At 37.2% G+C, this 12,889-nt stretch overlaps 1 protein-coding gene across 2 annotated transcripts in view; it reads left to right on the top strand.

Annotated features, from left to right (window-relative positions):
• Nucleotides 1-12,889, top strand: part of lrrk1 (leucine-rich repeat kinase 1) — a 70,193-nt gene that overhangs the window by 25,265 nt on the left and 32,039 nt on the right. For both annotated transcript variants that reach the window (XM_057330255.1, XM_057330247.1), the window contains 11 exons: nucleotides 1,806-1,969; nucleotides 2,797-2,934; nucleotides 4,030-4,142; nucleotides 6,312-6,382; nucleotides 7,264-7,393; nucleotides 8,610-8,722; nucleotides 9,826-10,040; nucleotides 11,127-11,291; nucleotides 12,054-12,226; nucleotides 12,324-12,444; nucleotides 12,616-12,775. In XM_057330255.1, the coding sequence (XP_057186238.1) occupies nucleotides 1,806-1,969; nucleotides 2,797-2,934; nucleotides 4,030-4,142; nucleotides 6,312-6,382; nucleotides 7,264-7,393; nucleotides 8,610-8,722; nucleotides 9,826-10,040; nucleotides 11,127-11,291; nucleotides 12,054-12,226; nucleotides 12,324-12,444; nucleotides 12,616-12,775 (1,563 nt within the window). The remainder of the gene's footprint in view (nucleotides 1-1,805; nucleotides 1,970-2,796; nucleotides 2,935-4,029; nucleotides 4,143-6,311; nucleotides 6,383-7,263; nucleotides 7,394-8,609; nucleotides 8,723-9,825; nucleotides 10,041-11,126; nucleotides 11,292-12,053; nucleotides 12,227-12,323; nucleotides 12,445-12,615; nucleotides 12,776-12,889) is intronic.

Genomic DNA, 12,889 nt, shown 5'->3' with positions numbered 1-12,889 from the left:
CCATGTGCTGGTTTAAACTGGTCATGTGCTGGTTTAAGATGGCCATGTGCTGGTTTAAGATGGTTTAAGCTGGTCATGTGCTGGTTTAAGATGGCCATGTGCTGGTTTAAGATGGCCATGTGCTGGTTTAAACTGGTCATGTGCTGGTTTAAGCTGGTCATGTGCTGGTTTAAGATGGCCATGTGCTGGTTTAAACTGGTCATGTGCTGGTTTAAGATGGTCATGTGCTGGTTTAAGATGGCCATGTGCTGGTTTAAGATGGTCATGTGCTGGTTTAAGATGGTCATGTGCTGGTTTAAGATGGCCATGTGCTGGTTTAAGATGGCCATGTGCTGGTTTAAGATGGCCATGTGCTGGTTTAAGCTGGTTATGTGCTGGTTTAAGATGGCCATGTGCTGGTTTAAGCTTTAAACCAGCACATGACCAGCTTAAACCAGCACATGGCCATCTTAAACCAGCTAAGGACCAGTTTAAACCAGCACATGACCAGCTTTAACCAGCACATGGCCATCCTAAACCAACTAAGGACCAGCTTAAACCAGCACATGACCAGTTTAAAACGGCTAAAGACCATCTTAAACCAGCACATGACAAGCTTAAACCAGCACATGGCCATCTTAAACCAGCTAAGGACCAGTTTAAACCAGCACATGACCATCTTAAACCAGCACATGGCCAGTTTAAAACAGCTAAAGACCATCTTAAACCAGCACAAACCAGCATCAAAACATATCTAACAGCATATGCTGTTTTTTTCAACAGGGTAGGGATCAATTCTCACTATTAACTACGACTTTTGTCTCAATAAACTCCTAATTACTGCTTATAAGGTAGTTTTTAGGTTTAGGTTTTGGGTAGGATTAAGGGATGTGGAATAAAATAATGCAGAACAAGGCATTAATATGTGCTTTATACATACTAATATACAACCAATATGCATGTTAATAAGCAAGTAGTTAATGATGAATTTGTGTACCTTAATATACAGTAAAGTGTAACCAAAACTAAATGCACATCACTGCTGCCGATGTGAGTTACTTTATCTGAAACACTTCATGTCTGAACATTTAATACCCATTAATGTGAATTGCATCGTTTTTGTAGGTATAGATAAAACAAAAGGAAAAAATCCAATAAAGCCAAAAAAATCCAATAGTGTTTATACAGTGACCTGAAAAGTATTCAAAGCAACAATTCAAAATGTATGAACGTCATTGCATTAGCAAACTAAATATCAAAACAAGTGAAAGCAACGGGTGTCAATGTGATGTTTCTTACTGGATCAGGGGTTTCTTATTATGTTAAGACACTTTTGGGAATTGACTTCTTATGTCTGCCAACACATGACAAGCACACAACATCTAACTACGGTTTTATATCCACGTACCATTGAAATTTAATATGACACTTGGAGATTTTGTTGTCTAATGCATTGATATTTGTGTATTTAGTACTGTAGGGCTTAAATGAGGCCGCTGTACATTTCTTTGATGCAGCGTTACAATAAGATGAATGTTATAGCGCCAAATTTGAAAAATCAAACACAGTATAAAGTTGAAAAACTGCGTCTTCACACAATGAAACAGTACAAAACTTTGCCAAAATATTTTCATTACATACATTTACACAATAAACCTCAAGTGCAAAAAAACCCTGAATGAACTACAAGGTGCAAAACCGATAAAAACGTTATTACATCTTTTTGTACTTTATGTATATTGTGGCCTCCGTGTTTAATAGTAATAAAAAGGATTTGATGTCGTGTATACAGCAGATTCACAGTCGTCTGTTCTTTTTTTCTCCAGGCACTAACTGGATAGGTCTGCGTAAACTACAGGAGCTGGACCTGTCGGACAACATGCTGACGGATGTCCCGTCTTCTGTACTGCACTGTCTGAAGTCTCTCAACAGTCTCAATGTCAGCAGAAACAAACTGAGCGGCTTCCCCGACCCCTGGGCCTGTCCTCTGGTGGGTCTCACGCTGTTTTTCTGTATCATTTGCTGCATATTAAAGCTAAAAACGTAATTGTGTAAAGTTATCGTGCAGTACCTAAAAATCTGTGTTGAAAACTCTTTGTCTTCCCCAAATCAGACGGGTAAGATTATAAATTGAGCTGTCAGATAGGATTTTGGGGCAAATTCAGTTGAACATCACTTGACTTTAACACGTGTACAGTACGTAAAGGAACCTGCAGTTTTATGATTTGAACAGAGGTGGCGATAGAGAGGCAAAATTACGGTTTGCGGCTTTAAAGTCCCCTTAAACCGGAAGTTACGATCGTTTTTACATCTGTATTCTGACACATTTCCGAGTGAAAAGGAATTTCAAAGGAAAACATTAGTGGGCGTGGCTTGCGTTTTTCCCTGCGATTTGATTGCATGTGTAAAAACGGCCGTTGCAGTTTGAAATGGAACTGGCAGCAGACTGACAGTTGAAGGGGAGGAGTTAACGGATGCTCCGCCCAAGCCGTCTAGTTTACGTCATTTGAGATGTAGAGTCATTTCAGGGCGGAAGTACATTTTCAGATTTTAACGGAAGATTATGAGGGTAGATGGATTTTAAAAAGAGAATGACCCACATTGATGAGCTATTTTCTATAAATGCTGCAATATTTCATGAAAAAATAAGAATTGTTATTTTTAATTTCACTGGGACTTTAAGGATGTACATAAACTTTACTGTTTAATGTAGATTTTAATCCGAGTTTCTACAGTACCATAATAGCATGTCTAAAAGGCTTTTGTATCACTGTGGGACCACTTTTTGCAGCATTTCATGATCATTTTACCCCACAGAAAATCTGCAAAGCTTCAAACAACCAGATGGAGACTCTCCCCGACACCATCTCCATCTTCTGGAGGACTCATCTGAAGGAGGTGGACTTCTCCGAGAACAGCCTGAAAGAGCTTCCATCGTATATATTTGAGCTGGAGGTGAGACGCCATCAATCACACATGACGTCTCAATTACTTCTCTTAAATAGAGAGCGAATGAAAACTTTTGCTTGAGTCTCAGATGTTTCTTCTGAGAAAAAGAGACAGAAATCTGACAAATGTGTCTGTCATTAGAGTTTGAGAAGAGATGTCAACAATGTGTCAAACTGAGCTCAGATCTGTCAAGTCTCCAATCAAAAGTCAATATTATTGAAGATCTCAATACGAACTCAAACATTTCTCATCACATTTACCCAAATGCAGATTATTTAACCTCGACAATCTACTTTCATTTTTGTCGTAGTGACAATGTTATCAAATTGGAAATGATCTTTACCAGCATATTTTCACCACATGATGGCGCCGTACTCATAGCGCACATCATTTTGATCTGAGCATCGAGTGTTCCTGCTTTGTGCCGTGTTATAAATTATAGACACAAATAAATCAAGGAAAAAAGTTTCTTTCTCAAGTGAACATATGGATGTTTACAGATACTACAGTAGTTGAGTTTTTCATTAACTTCCTCATCATTTTCGCAAGGCGGCTGTCCAGATGTCGACACAAAGCTATGGCAGAAAGAGAGAGGGAGAGAGAGAGATGGCTTAAAGGTCGAACAGCGTGGCAGAAGAGATGATGTTACCTCATGTAAAATATAATTTAATGCTCGGGCAGTTTGATTTGAAAATCTCGGCAAACCCCAAACTTTGATGCTGAGGACGATGTTGACACCAGAAGGTTCGAGTGTGAGGTGAAAATATTTCACACAAAGATGTGCCGGATTTAGACATGTTTAACATCTCAACCATCACATCATACCGTAGATATCAATGCCACAGAACACCCTAGCAACCACATAGCAACGCTCCAACATCACTCAAAACTCCTTAGCAACCACACACTTTGCCACTGCTAGTTTTGCATGGTGAGTTCCTGAGATCACAGAAATGAATTTGATGTTTCTGAAGTGCTTGTGATGTCACATTAACATCTGCAAACCGGCTTGAAAACTTCCGGCCGGCCTCATGTTTATACCTGCATGTGTGTGTGACTCACACAGATTACTGCATGTGTGTGTGTGTTTGTGTGTTTTAGGTTATTGTGTGTCTGAAGTTGTGTGGGAATCAAATCTCCACGCTTCCTGCTCCTAACAAATGGAAATGCTCTCATCTCAGAACACTGGACCTCTCCAGAAACCGACTGGGGAAGTAGGTCAAGCGCAAACACGCATATACTCGTACGCTCTGTCTCAAAATCTAGTAAACTGACTACATACACACAAAAAAATGAACTGCCGCTGTTGTTAGTTTTACTAAACCCATCCTTGTATATGTGTTATTTATACTAAAAATGTAGTACTGTCGGCTTTACTTAACAAGCGTTTGACTGGTCAACTTAACATTGTTGAGTAAAACGCAAAACCCTATACTATTGGACCTATTGTTGAGTTTACTTACTTTATATATACGAGGCAATACAACACGCAATTAACTGTGCTAATGCCAGCACTGAGATGCCTCTCATCTGATTTGCTCGTTGTGTTTTGGCTTACATGCAGTAAGTCTGTATATTATTTATGTATGACAACCAAAAGTACCATTGAGAAGGATAAATATTGAGTTTAATTAACTTCAAATTACTGGTACAATCTGAATGGTTTGGATTTACTCAAAAAAGTTTTGTCAACTTTACTTAAATTTATTTTGTTCATAAAACTAAATTGTTAATTGTAGCAACTACTCAACATATTTGCGTGGAACCACTTGACACATCCAACAAATCTTTTTTTTTTTTGAGTGTAGGCAACATTAAAGGGATAGTTCACCCAAAAATGATGCTTTTATTTTGGGGCAATTATCCATTCAATGTTATTGTGTGTGCGGTCAAAAATGAAATGAAATGATATGATTTTAACAAATAATTAATGGCCAGTTACATTTTTGACTGTTTGACTTTGTAAGACAAACTATATTTTGTACTCATTTGATTTTGTTTTGGCAAGTTTTTAATTATTTTACCAAAATACATTTTTTTATAAACTCAATGCCTCCATGCAGTTACTTCATTAACTACTGGTTTTGTTTTATTGTCCTTTTTCATGCTACAGCTGATATGATGGTTTTAAATTTGCTGATAAATTTGGCTGGCCGATACATCGGCACGTCTCGACCCATGATGCATTGCGACAAGTAGAAAAACATTAATCCAAGATTCGGGATTTATTATTGTTTTGTTTTATTAATATTTTAAATTAAACTTTTATTTTTAATTTTCGTTAAATGTTGGCAATTTGTTATGTGCTTTTGCCATTTTATTATTTATTTGTTACTCTTTATGTAGCTATATAAGATTCATTTATTTTTATTTTACTTTTTGTTTGTTGTTATAATTTTAGTGCCTTAAACTTATTTCAGTTTATTTCTGAGGCAACGTTTCAATTTTTCATTTAGTTTATGGTTTTCCAATCATTTTAGGCCAATATTTGGAGAGCTTGGATCCAAAATGAGAAGTCCGCTTTTAAAAATGTGTCAAAAATCGTGTTTTTATTGATTTAGTTATGGCTGGAATACACTACAAGATTTTAAAAATCTGAACAGATTTTTTTAAAACTAGACGTCATACACTTGCAGACTTTTTGAAAGTTTCAGATAGAAACACACTAACTGATCAAATCTGCAGACTGGCTAAAACTTTCTGCAACAAGACCAGACTGAAAATCTGAGCAAAAGTCTTGTAGTGTGTTTTTGCTTTAGCTGTATTTTTTGAGTTCTTATGGCTTAAATCAAAACAAACCAACTGCAGTTTGATCGATATTAATTGGAATGCACAATAAAAACATGATTTTTGCAAAAAAATCTCATTTTGGAACCAAACTCTTCATTTATTTGATTAAAATAAACAGTAATGTTTTCTTTTAGTACACTAAAATAACTTTGTTTGGGACAAGTTAAGATAAACTGTGTATATCATGAACTTTGCGAAAAGGTAGAAATAGTAGAATCTAAGTTTTGTGTGTGCTATTATTTTTATGCTTTTAAAAAAAATCTAAACAAAGTTGCAATAAGAAGTATAAATTGTAGAATTATTTATATGGTCTAAAAATATGCTCTTTTACATTATCTTCTTGTGTGTGATTAATTGGATGCGTATTACAATCTTCAATACTTCAAATGAGTATGAAGATATTTCTCTGGAGTCCAGATTTACTTCTCATGTGTATTGTAGCTTTCAAAATGGCTCTTTACATTGAATTTAGAATGGTGCCTATATAGGGGGTAAGGCTAGATTTTAAGACACAGCCATATATACACACAGAGAAATATGTGAAGTGATATATACGGTAGATAGGTGAAATATACATGTCTTGTTCTTTGAAGGACAGACGAACCAGCCAAAACCAGGAAACTGGCCTTCTTCACTACGTGGCACAGAAGAGACCCAGAACCAGGTACAGTCCATACAAACACTGTTTCTGTTGCCATGACACATCACTGTGAATAAAACTGTAATTACTGCATTACAGTTATGCTACAGTTATGTTGTCAAACTACAACAATCACCATGGTAACCATGTTATGTTGTGATGGTGATAAGACTGCGTGGATTGTTATTGTAATAGCATCATGCACTAAAATAGTGCCGCTCTGAACTCTGTTAGCTACTTTTCAAATAAAATATACTTAACGTCTAATTTGTGTGCGTTTTTTATTTAGAGTTTGATGGACGTAAATCTAAATGTAAGATTATTTGCCATGGCTAACAACTATTCATAAACAACTGAACTCCGCTTTGCGCCGTAACTAGCAAGACATGCCTTTACGAACAAGATTTTCTAATACTTTATAATAATATACTATTGGATTTTATTTATTTTTAATCTTAGTTAATACAAGTACAGTTGTTCATGTTAGTTAACCTGGCATTTACTAACGTTAGCAGATTAAAATAATATTTGAGTAAATGTTAAAAATAAAGATTAATAAAGGCTATACAGGTATTTTTATAGTTAGCCTATGTTAACTATTGTCTTTATCTAATGACAATGAACGTAAACTTATCGTGAAGTATTTTTCTTGACTCATTTGGGACACGTCACATTCACGATGTGCACATTTAAGACATTTGTGTTGTTAAAAAGTAAATATACCGTCATATGGCTTTGCTCCGTTAGACAGTAACATTATCTTCAGCTGCAAAGTCGCTCAAGAAGTACTATTTGGACTACATTAATTCGCTACCACAGTCATTTGTGACCATACATTAGTGATTCTGCTGTATATGAAGTGGTTTCGATGTGTTTCTCATACTCTTGTGGCTTTCTTTTGGCAGTTTGTCCCATACAGTTTCCTGTCATTTTGCGGGATTCTCTGGAAGTTCTCTTCCTGAATGACAACCAGCTGGAGTGTGTGCCGCCATCTGTGTATGCCCTCAAGAACCTCTCTGAACTCTATCTCTCCAAGTGAGTACTACCAGCAGCAGTGCATCATGGGAATTGTAGTTGGGGATCAAACGTTTAGTTTGGTAGCATTTTTCTATTTCTGATGTTAGTTAAAGCTGCACTCTGTAGCTTTTGTCTCTCTATCACCACCTCTGTTTGACATGTAAAATTGCAGGTGACTTTGTTAACATGCTTTGACATCATTACTGTGATGATTTGGTTCATTTTTGGAATCTTAAGCAGACTGAAGATTTGTGTAACTATGACTGGCTGCATCAAACGCTCCATCAGACCTTATTCTTGTTAATTTGAAACAGAGTTTGTTCACTTCATGTACGCCTGTTCGACTGAATCAAATGCAGAGAAAACATACCCATAATGCACTGCACCAAGCTCATGTATCCTAACTCAGTCCGGTCAACCACATCTCTCACAACATTCAAAAAACCCATCTCTTCTGTGAATACTTGATAGAAAAATGAAGAAAAAAAAACACAAAAGGTCTTTGCACATAATAGTCCAAAATTTTCGTATGCGTTTTTTTCGTATTTGGCGCTGGTTTGTACGGTGTCTCTGAATTGTCAAAACACCTTTCAAAATCCTGTGAAAAACGCAGAAAATCGAACCCAGTCCGAATTTTTTTATGACGGACGAAAATTTCGGAGGCAGTGTGTAAATGTGGTTGACACAACGTGAGGTCGTATTTATTTTTTAACTTGTGAAAATTTCGGACGGAAATTTCGGATTCTATGTGCAATGGGCTTAACCCTCGCTCTTTCTCTCAACAGGTATTGGTCTGGCTTTTGTTGAAACTAGTAACTTTGTATTAGCACCTACTGTATTATTGCTCCTGTATGACATATCGCTTATTGCTCCCTGAACTCTCTGTAAGTCGCTTTGGATAAAAGCGTCTGCTAAATGACTAAATGTAATGTAAATGTAATGTATCCATTATGGATAAAATGAGCGTAATGTTGATTATAAACACAATGAAATCAGTACTGAAAGTAAATCAGTCTACTCAAAAATAGAAAATAGCGAAAACTTTGTGATGTTTAATGTTGAATCGCTTGTTGTCTATGTGGTCATCATACAGCATTGAAAATTGAATCAGTTGATGATTCAGTGTTTTTCACAGTGTGGGTGAAAGTTTCCTCCTTTCTTTACTTCAGGTAGAGTGCACATTTTTATTTCCTTGTTCTATTTAAAGCTTGGATTGAATTCTTCCTCTCTCTAGTAACCCAGGTATCCAGGAACTTCCCATCGAGCTTGGGCAGCTCTCCAACCTTTGGCAGCTGGACATCGAAGACCTGAACATCACCAACGTTCCTGCAGACGTCAGAAAAGATGGTACGACACTGCACTTATATTCAGTATATATGCAGTATTACTTACCAGGCCCCGTTTATTGAAATGGTTACATACTAACACGTTTATATTTTGCCTATGGCAGTGTTTATGATAAACATTTCTGTACAAACATTTTCCTGTGGCGCTTTAAGTACGTTCTGTCTAACTTAACACCATGGTGACTATAGTAAAAGCATGGTAACTACAAGTTAACCATACCTTTGCTACAGTAATCATAGTTTAACCATAGTCTTTGTAGTTAAACTGTGGATATACATGTAAGGGATAATCCACAGCTAGCCGTGCGTTAAAGGGTTTTAATGCACGACGTGGAGACCGAGAACCACCCGACGCGAAGCATTGAATACAATTGCAGATTAAATAAGGTAGTAATCAACAAAAATGTTATTATTTTATTTTACTTTATTTTATTGTATTTATTAATTTTCTTCTTCTTATTCCTTCCTTTTCACCATTGTGTCTATGGCAGCCTATAGAGCCGTACATAGGAAAGTTATAAAATTAAGCACATATATAGAGGGCAGTCTCATATGTTACCATGTCAAATATGAAAAAAGAATACTCTTTTGAACTCGTAGACGGTTTGTCAGATTTTCACCAAATTTGGCAAGTAGCATCTAGAGACACTGCGGACAAAACAGTTTTAAACGGTTTTCAATTGGAAAGTCGGTTCTCGTAAAGCACGTCAACGTGCCAAAATGTATTTGAGGCTGTATCTTCCCCAAACTTTCATGTATTAACGCGTACCTCACAATCATGACCTAAGGTAACATAGACTGTTTAGGCATTTTTTGCTTATACCTTTTGGAAACTTTAGTCTGAAAAAACTGGTCTAAAATCTAAGACATTTCCCTTTGTGCCTTGAATGGTTGACCCTCTAATTGCTGCTTGCAGCTATATTCTTTATTTTATTTTACTTTTTAACATTTTCTTGTTTGTTGTCATACAGTACAGCACTTTGGGATACACTGGTTTTATCAGAACTGTGCTTTATAAATACAAAAAAAATACAAATTAAATAATGAAGGGTTTAGTTTTGTAGATATTGATGTAAGAAAGCGTTTCTCTCCCTGCTGTCTCAGGCCCCTCTGCGGTTTTGGCGTACCTGCGGGCGGAGCTGCGAGGGGCGGAGCCATGCCGTCTGCTGAAGATAATGGTGGTGGGTCCTCCTCGGCAGGGTAAGAGCGCTCTACTGGAGTCTCTTCAGACGGGTAAACAGTCACCCTTCCTCAACACCGACTGCAGCATCCACACATCTGCCTGGGAGCTGGAGAGACCCAGTGGAGTTAAATCTGCTGTAAGACATCACAACACATGCATTACATCTTTTTTATATATATTTATATATTAGGTCATTTTGTAGCATGTATTAACCTGCATATTAATATTTATTAATTTACATATTTAATGATTTACATATTCAAATATATTGCATTAATACACAGATCTGCTGCCATATCAAACTATCTACATATTGTCTAGAAAAGCAGCAAGAACCCGTTTTACTCAATTGCCAGCTTGATCATTTATAAGCGTGCGCCGTCAGATGTGTTTTTCCCACAATGCTTTGCTCACAGAGACATACAGTACAGCATTTCTCGCTCAGTTTGTAATGACAACATGATGAAAACAAGACAGAACATCCTTATAGGAGTTCTGAAAAAGCAAAGCCATTAAAATGCCAACATTTTGACCTCGAGGTCTTTGAATGAGCAGCAGTTCCGGCTGAACTTTGAACTCAGACTCCGTTCGTGGTCCTAAATGTTTCTCAGCAGAGTTTCCATGAGTCAGACTTACAAAACCCAAGAGGATGTCTTTGTCAGACAAACATACATGTTTTTATAAACGCACATTTATACACAAGCACATTGTTGTTATAAAGCCCCAGAGATCATCAGCAGCTGTGACCACTTTCTACACCACTGACTCATTTCCCTTTTTTTTTTAGACTTGTGTCTGTTTACTTAATTTTTCACTATTTTCTTGTTTAAAAAACATTTCATTGTGATGAACATAAATAAAGTTTATAAAACGTAAAAACATAGAAGTTTAGTCATTGTAGGCCTTCAATAGATCGCATATATTGCGAAACTTTAAAAACGTATGTTTTTCTATAACACCAAGTGGAATCTACAGTACTGGAAAATGAAAGATTGAAAAGTTATGATGTACAATTTCCAATTAATATTTAATTGGTCGGCCAAAACAGGTAATCATGACGCAGACTGTTTTGTGACTACATTGCGTTTTGTATTTTTTCAATTTAATAAAAACTGCTTACAGCTTTCATCCACTTGAACAGAGAATAATATTATCGTTATGTCTTGTTTTTTTTACCCAATAACATCACTATTGCGTGTGTGTGCTTGTTCTGTGTATATAGATAGATTCTGTGTTCTTTAACGTGTGGGACATCGGCGGCCCGGCGAGCATGTCGACAGTAAACCAGTGTTTTTTCACGGATAAGTCTTTGTATGTGGTGATTTGGAACTTGGCTTTGGGAGAGGAAGCTGTCGCTAACCTACAGTCCTGGCTGCTGAATATCGAGGTAAGTGAAGCTTTTTGAACCTCTGTTGACTCTTTAGTACCCCCTCTGGTCAGGAGGACAAACAGCATGCTGTTCGAAATAAAAATGTTTAATTGGCTTAAAGTGGATCTCAAAGCTATGCAAGACTTCCGTGGTTGTCTTCACACATGAATTTAAATCTACTGTGGTGATGTGTGTGAACCAATGAGGTTTGAAGTTTATTCTCCCTTGTGCCATATTGGGCTCATCCGCCATATTGGAAAGGGCAAGGCTGCCACACATACAAGTGAACGGGGCAAGTGTTTCTTTTCTGAACAAAAGCACAATGATGTTTACATTTCAATGGTTACGATCTACATGGAATACGAAAAAGAAAGTCCAGTCACTTATGTTATAATATCGATAGAGAGATGTTATTCATTGTCATGAGGAATTGTAAAAACTCACACTTGTCTAATTATCTAAATTCACCATAAGTGAAGGCAGAACTTTTTTACAAGATTGTAAACAATTCAATTTGGTTGACATAAACACTATTTAAAGAAAAATCGCAGCCCCTCCATTCACTTCTATGTGTTTATAAGGCAGTCTTGCCCTCCCCAATATGGCGGTGCTATTGATCCGCGATTCATCACTAAATATGCATTTATGTATCTCTATGAGTGAACAGACATGCTTTTTCTTTTAGTTTCATTTGTTTTCACATTTTTGAAAAGGTGTCACACATAAACATTGAGACATGGTTTAATAGAAATTATGTTTGTCTTGTGATCTCTCCATCAGGCCCGTGCCCCAAACTCTGCTGTGGTGGTCATTGGCACTCATTTGGACCTTATAGACACTAAATTTCGCATGGAGCGTATCGCGACACTGCGGGCGTACATCCTGGCACTTTGCAGAACCCCGTCAGGCTCACGGGCCAGCGGTTACCCCGACATTACCTGGAAACAACTACAGTCAGTTTTATTCGCCTAACTCGCTTTACATTTTACTTACTGGGTGTGGACGCAAGCTTATCCGTTTGTGTCGGGTTGTGTGTTGTGTGTGAGACAGTGAGGTGTCGTGTAAGACGCTGGAAGGAATGGACTGTCTCAAGAGGTTGTTATTTCACATCGCTTGCTCTATGAAGGACATCAGCAACCCGGCTAGCTGCCACAAACTAGTGGGAAGACTGGTTAGTGTTCAAGACTTTTATATCGTTATATATCACAAATAACAATGGGATGAAAGAGAAGCGGTCGAATGTACTATAGCTCCACCTTATTTATTCACCTAACAGACTTTTACATGTTTTTAATCGATAAATGGCAATATGAATGAAAAGTGAAATACGTGTGTTATGCAGATTCCCAAAAGTTACCTGAAACTCCAGGAGGCTGTAATCGTTGAACGTGAGAGAAGAGACGCGATGGATGAAGTTCAGTACCTGACAGATCTGGAACTGGAGCAGATTATCGAGCAGACACCAGACAGTGATATTAAAGACTATGAAGATCTACAAACTGGTAATGCAGAACTCATTACAGCATTATTACGTTTACATGTCTTCTGCGTTGCTAACACAAAGATCCACCAATTTTCTAAATGCATGATATATCAGTGACAAAATCATTGTTGAA

This window comes from Triplophysa rosa, linkage group LG1 (genome assembly GCF_024868665.1).
Source record: "Triplophysa rosa linkage group LG1, Trosa_1v2, whole genome shotgun sequence".
In the NCBI taxonomy this organism is placed as follows: Eukaryota; Metazoa; Chordata; class Actinopteri; order Cypriniformes; family Nemacheilidae; genus Triplophysa; species Triplophysa rosa.
The sequence above is the reverse complement of the archived record's forward strand: the minus strand, read 5'-3'. Positions and strand labels throughout refer to the sequence as shown.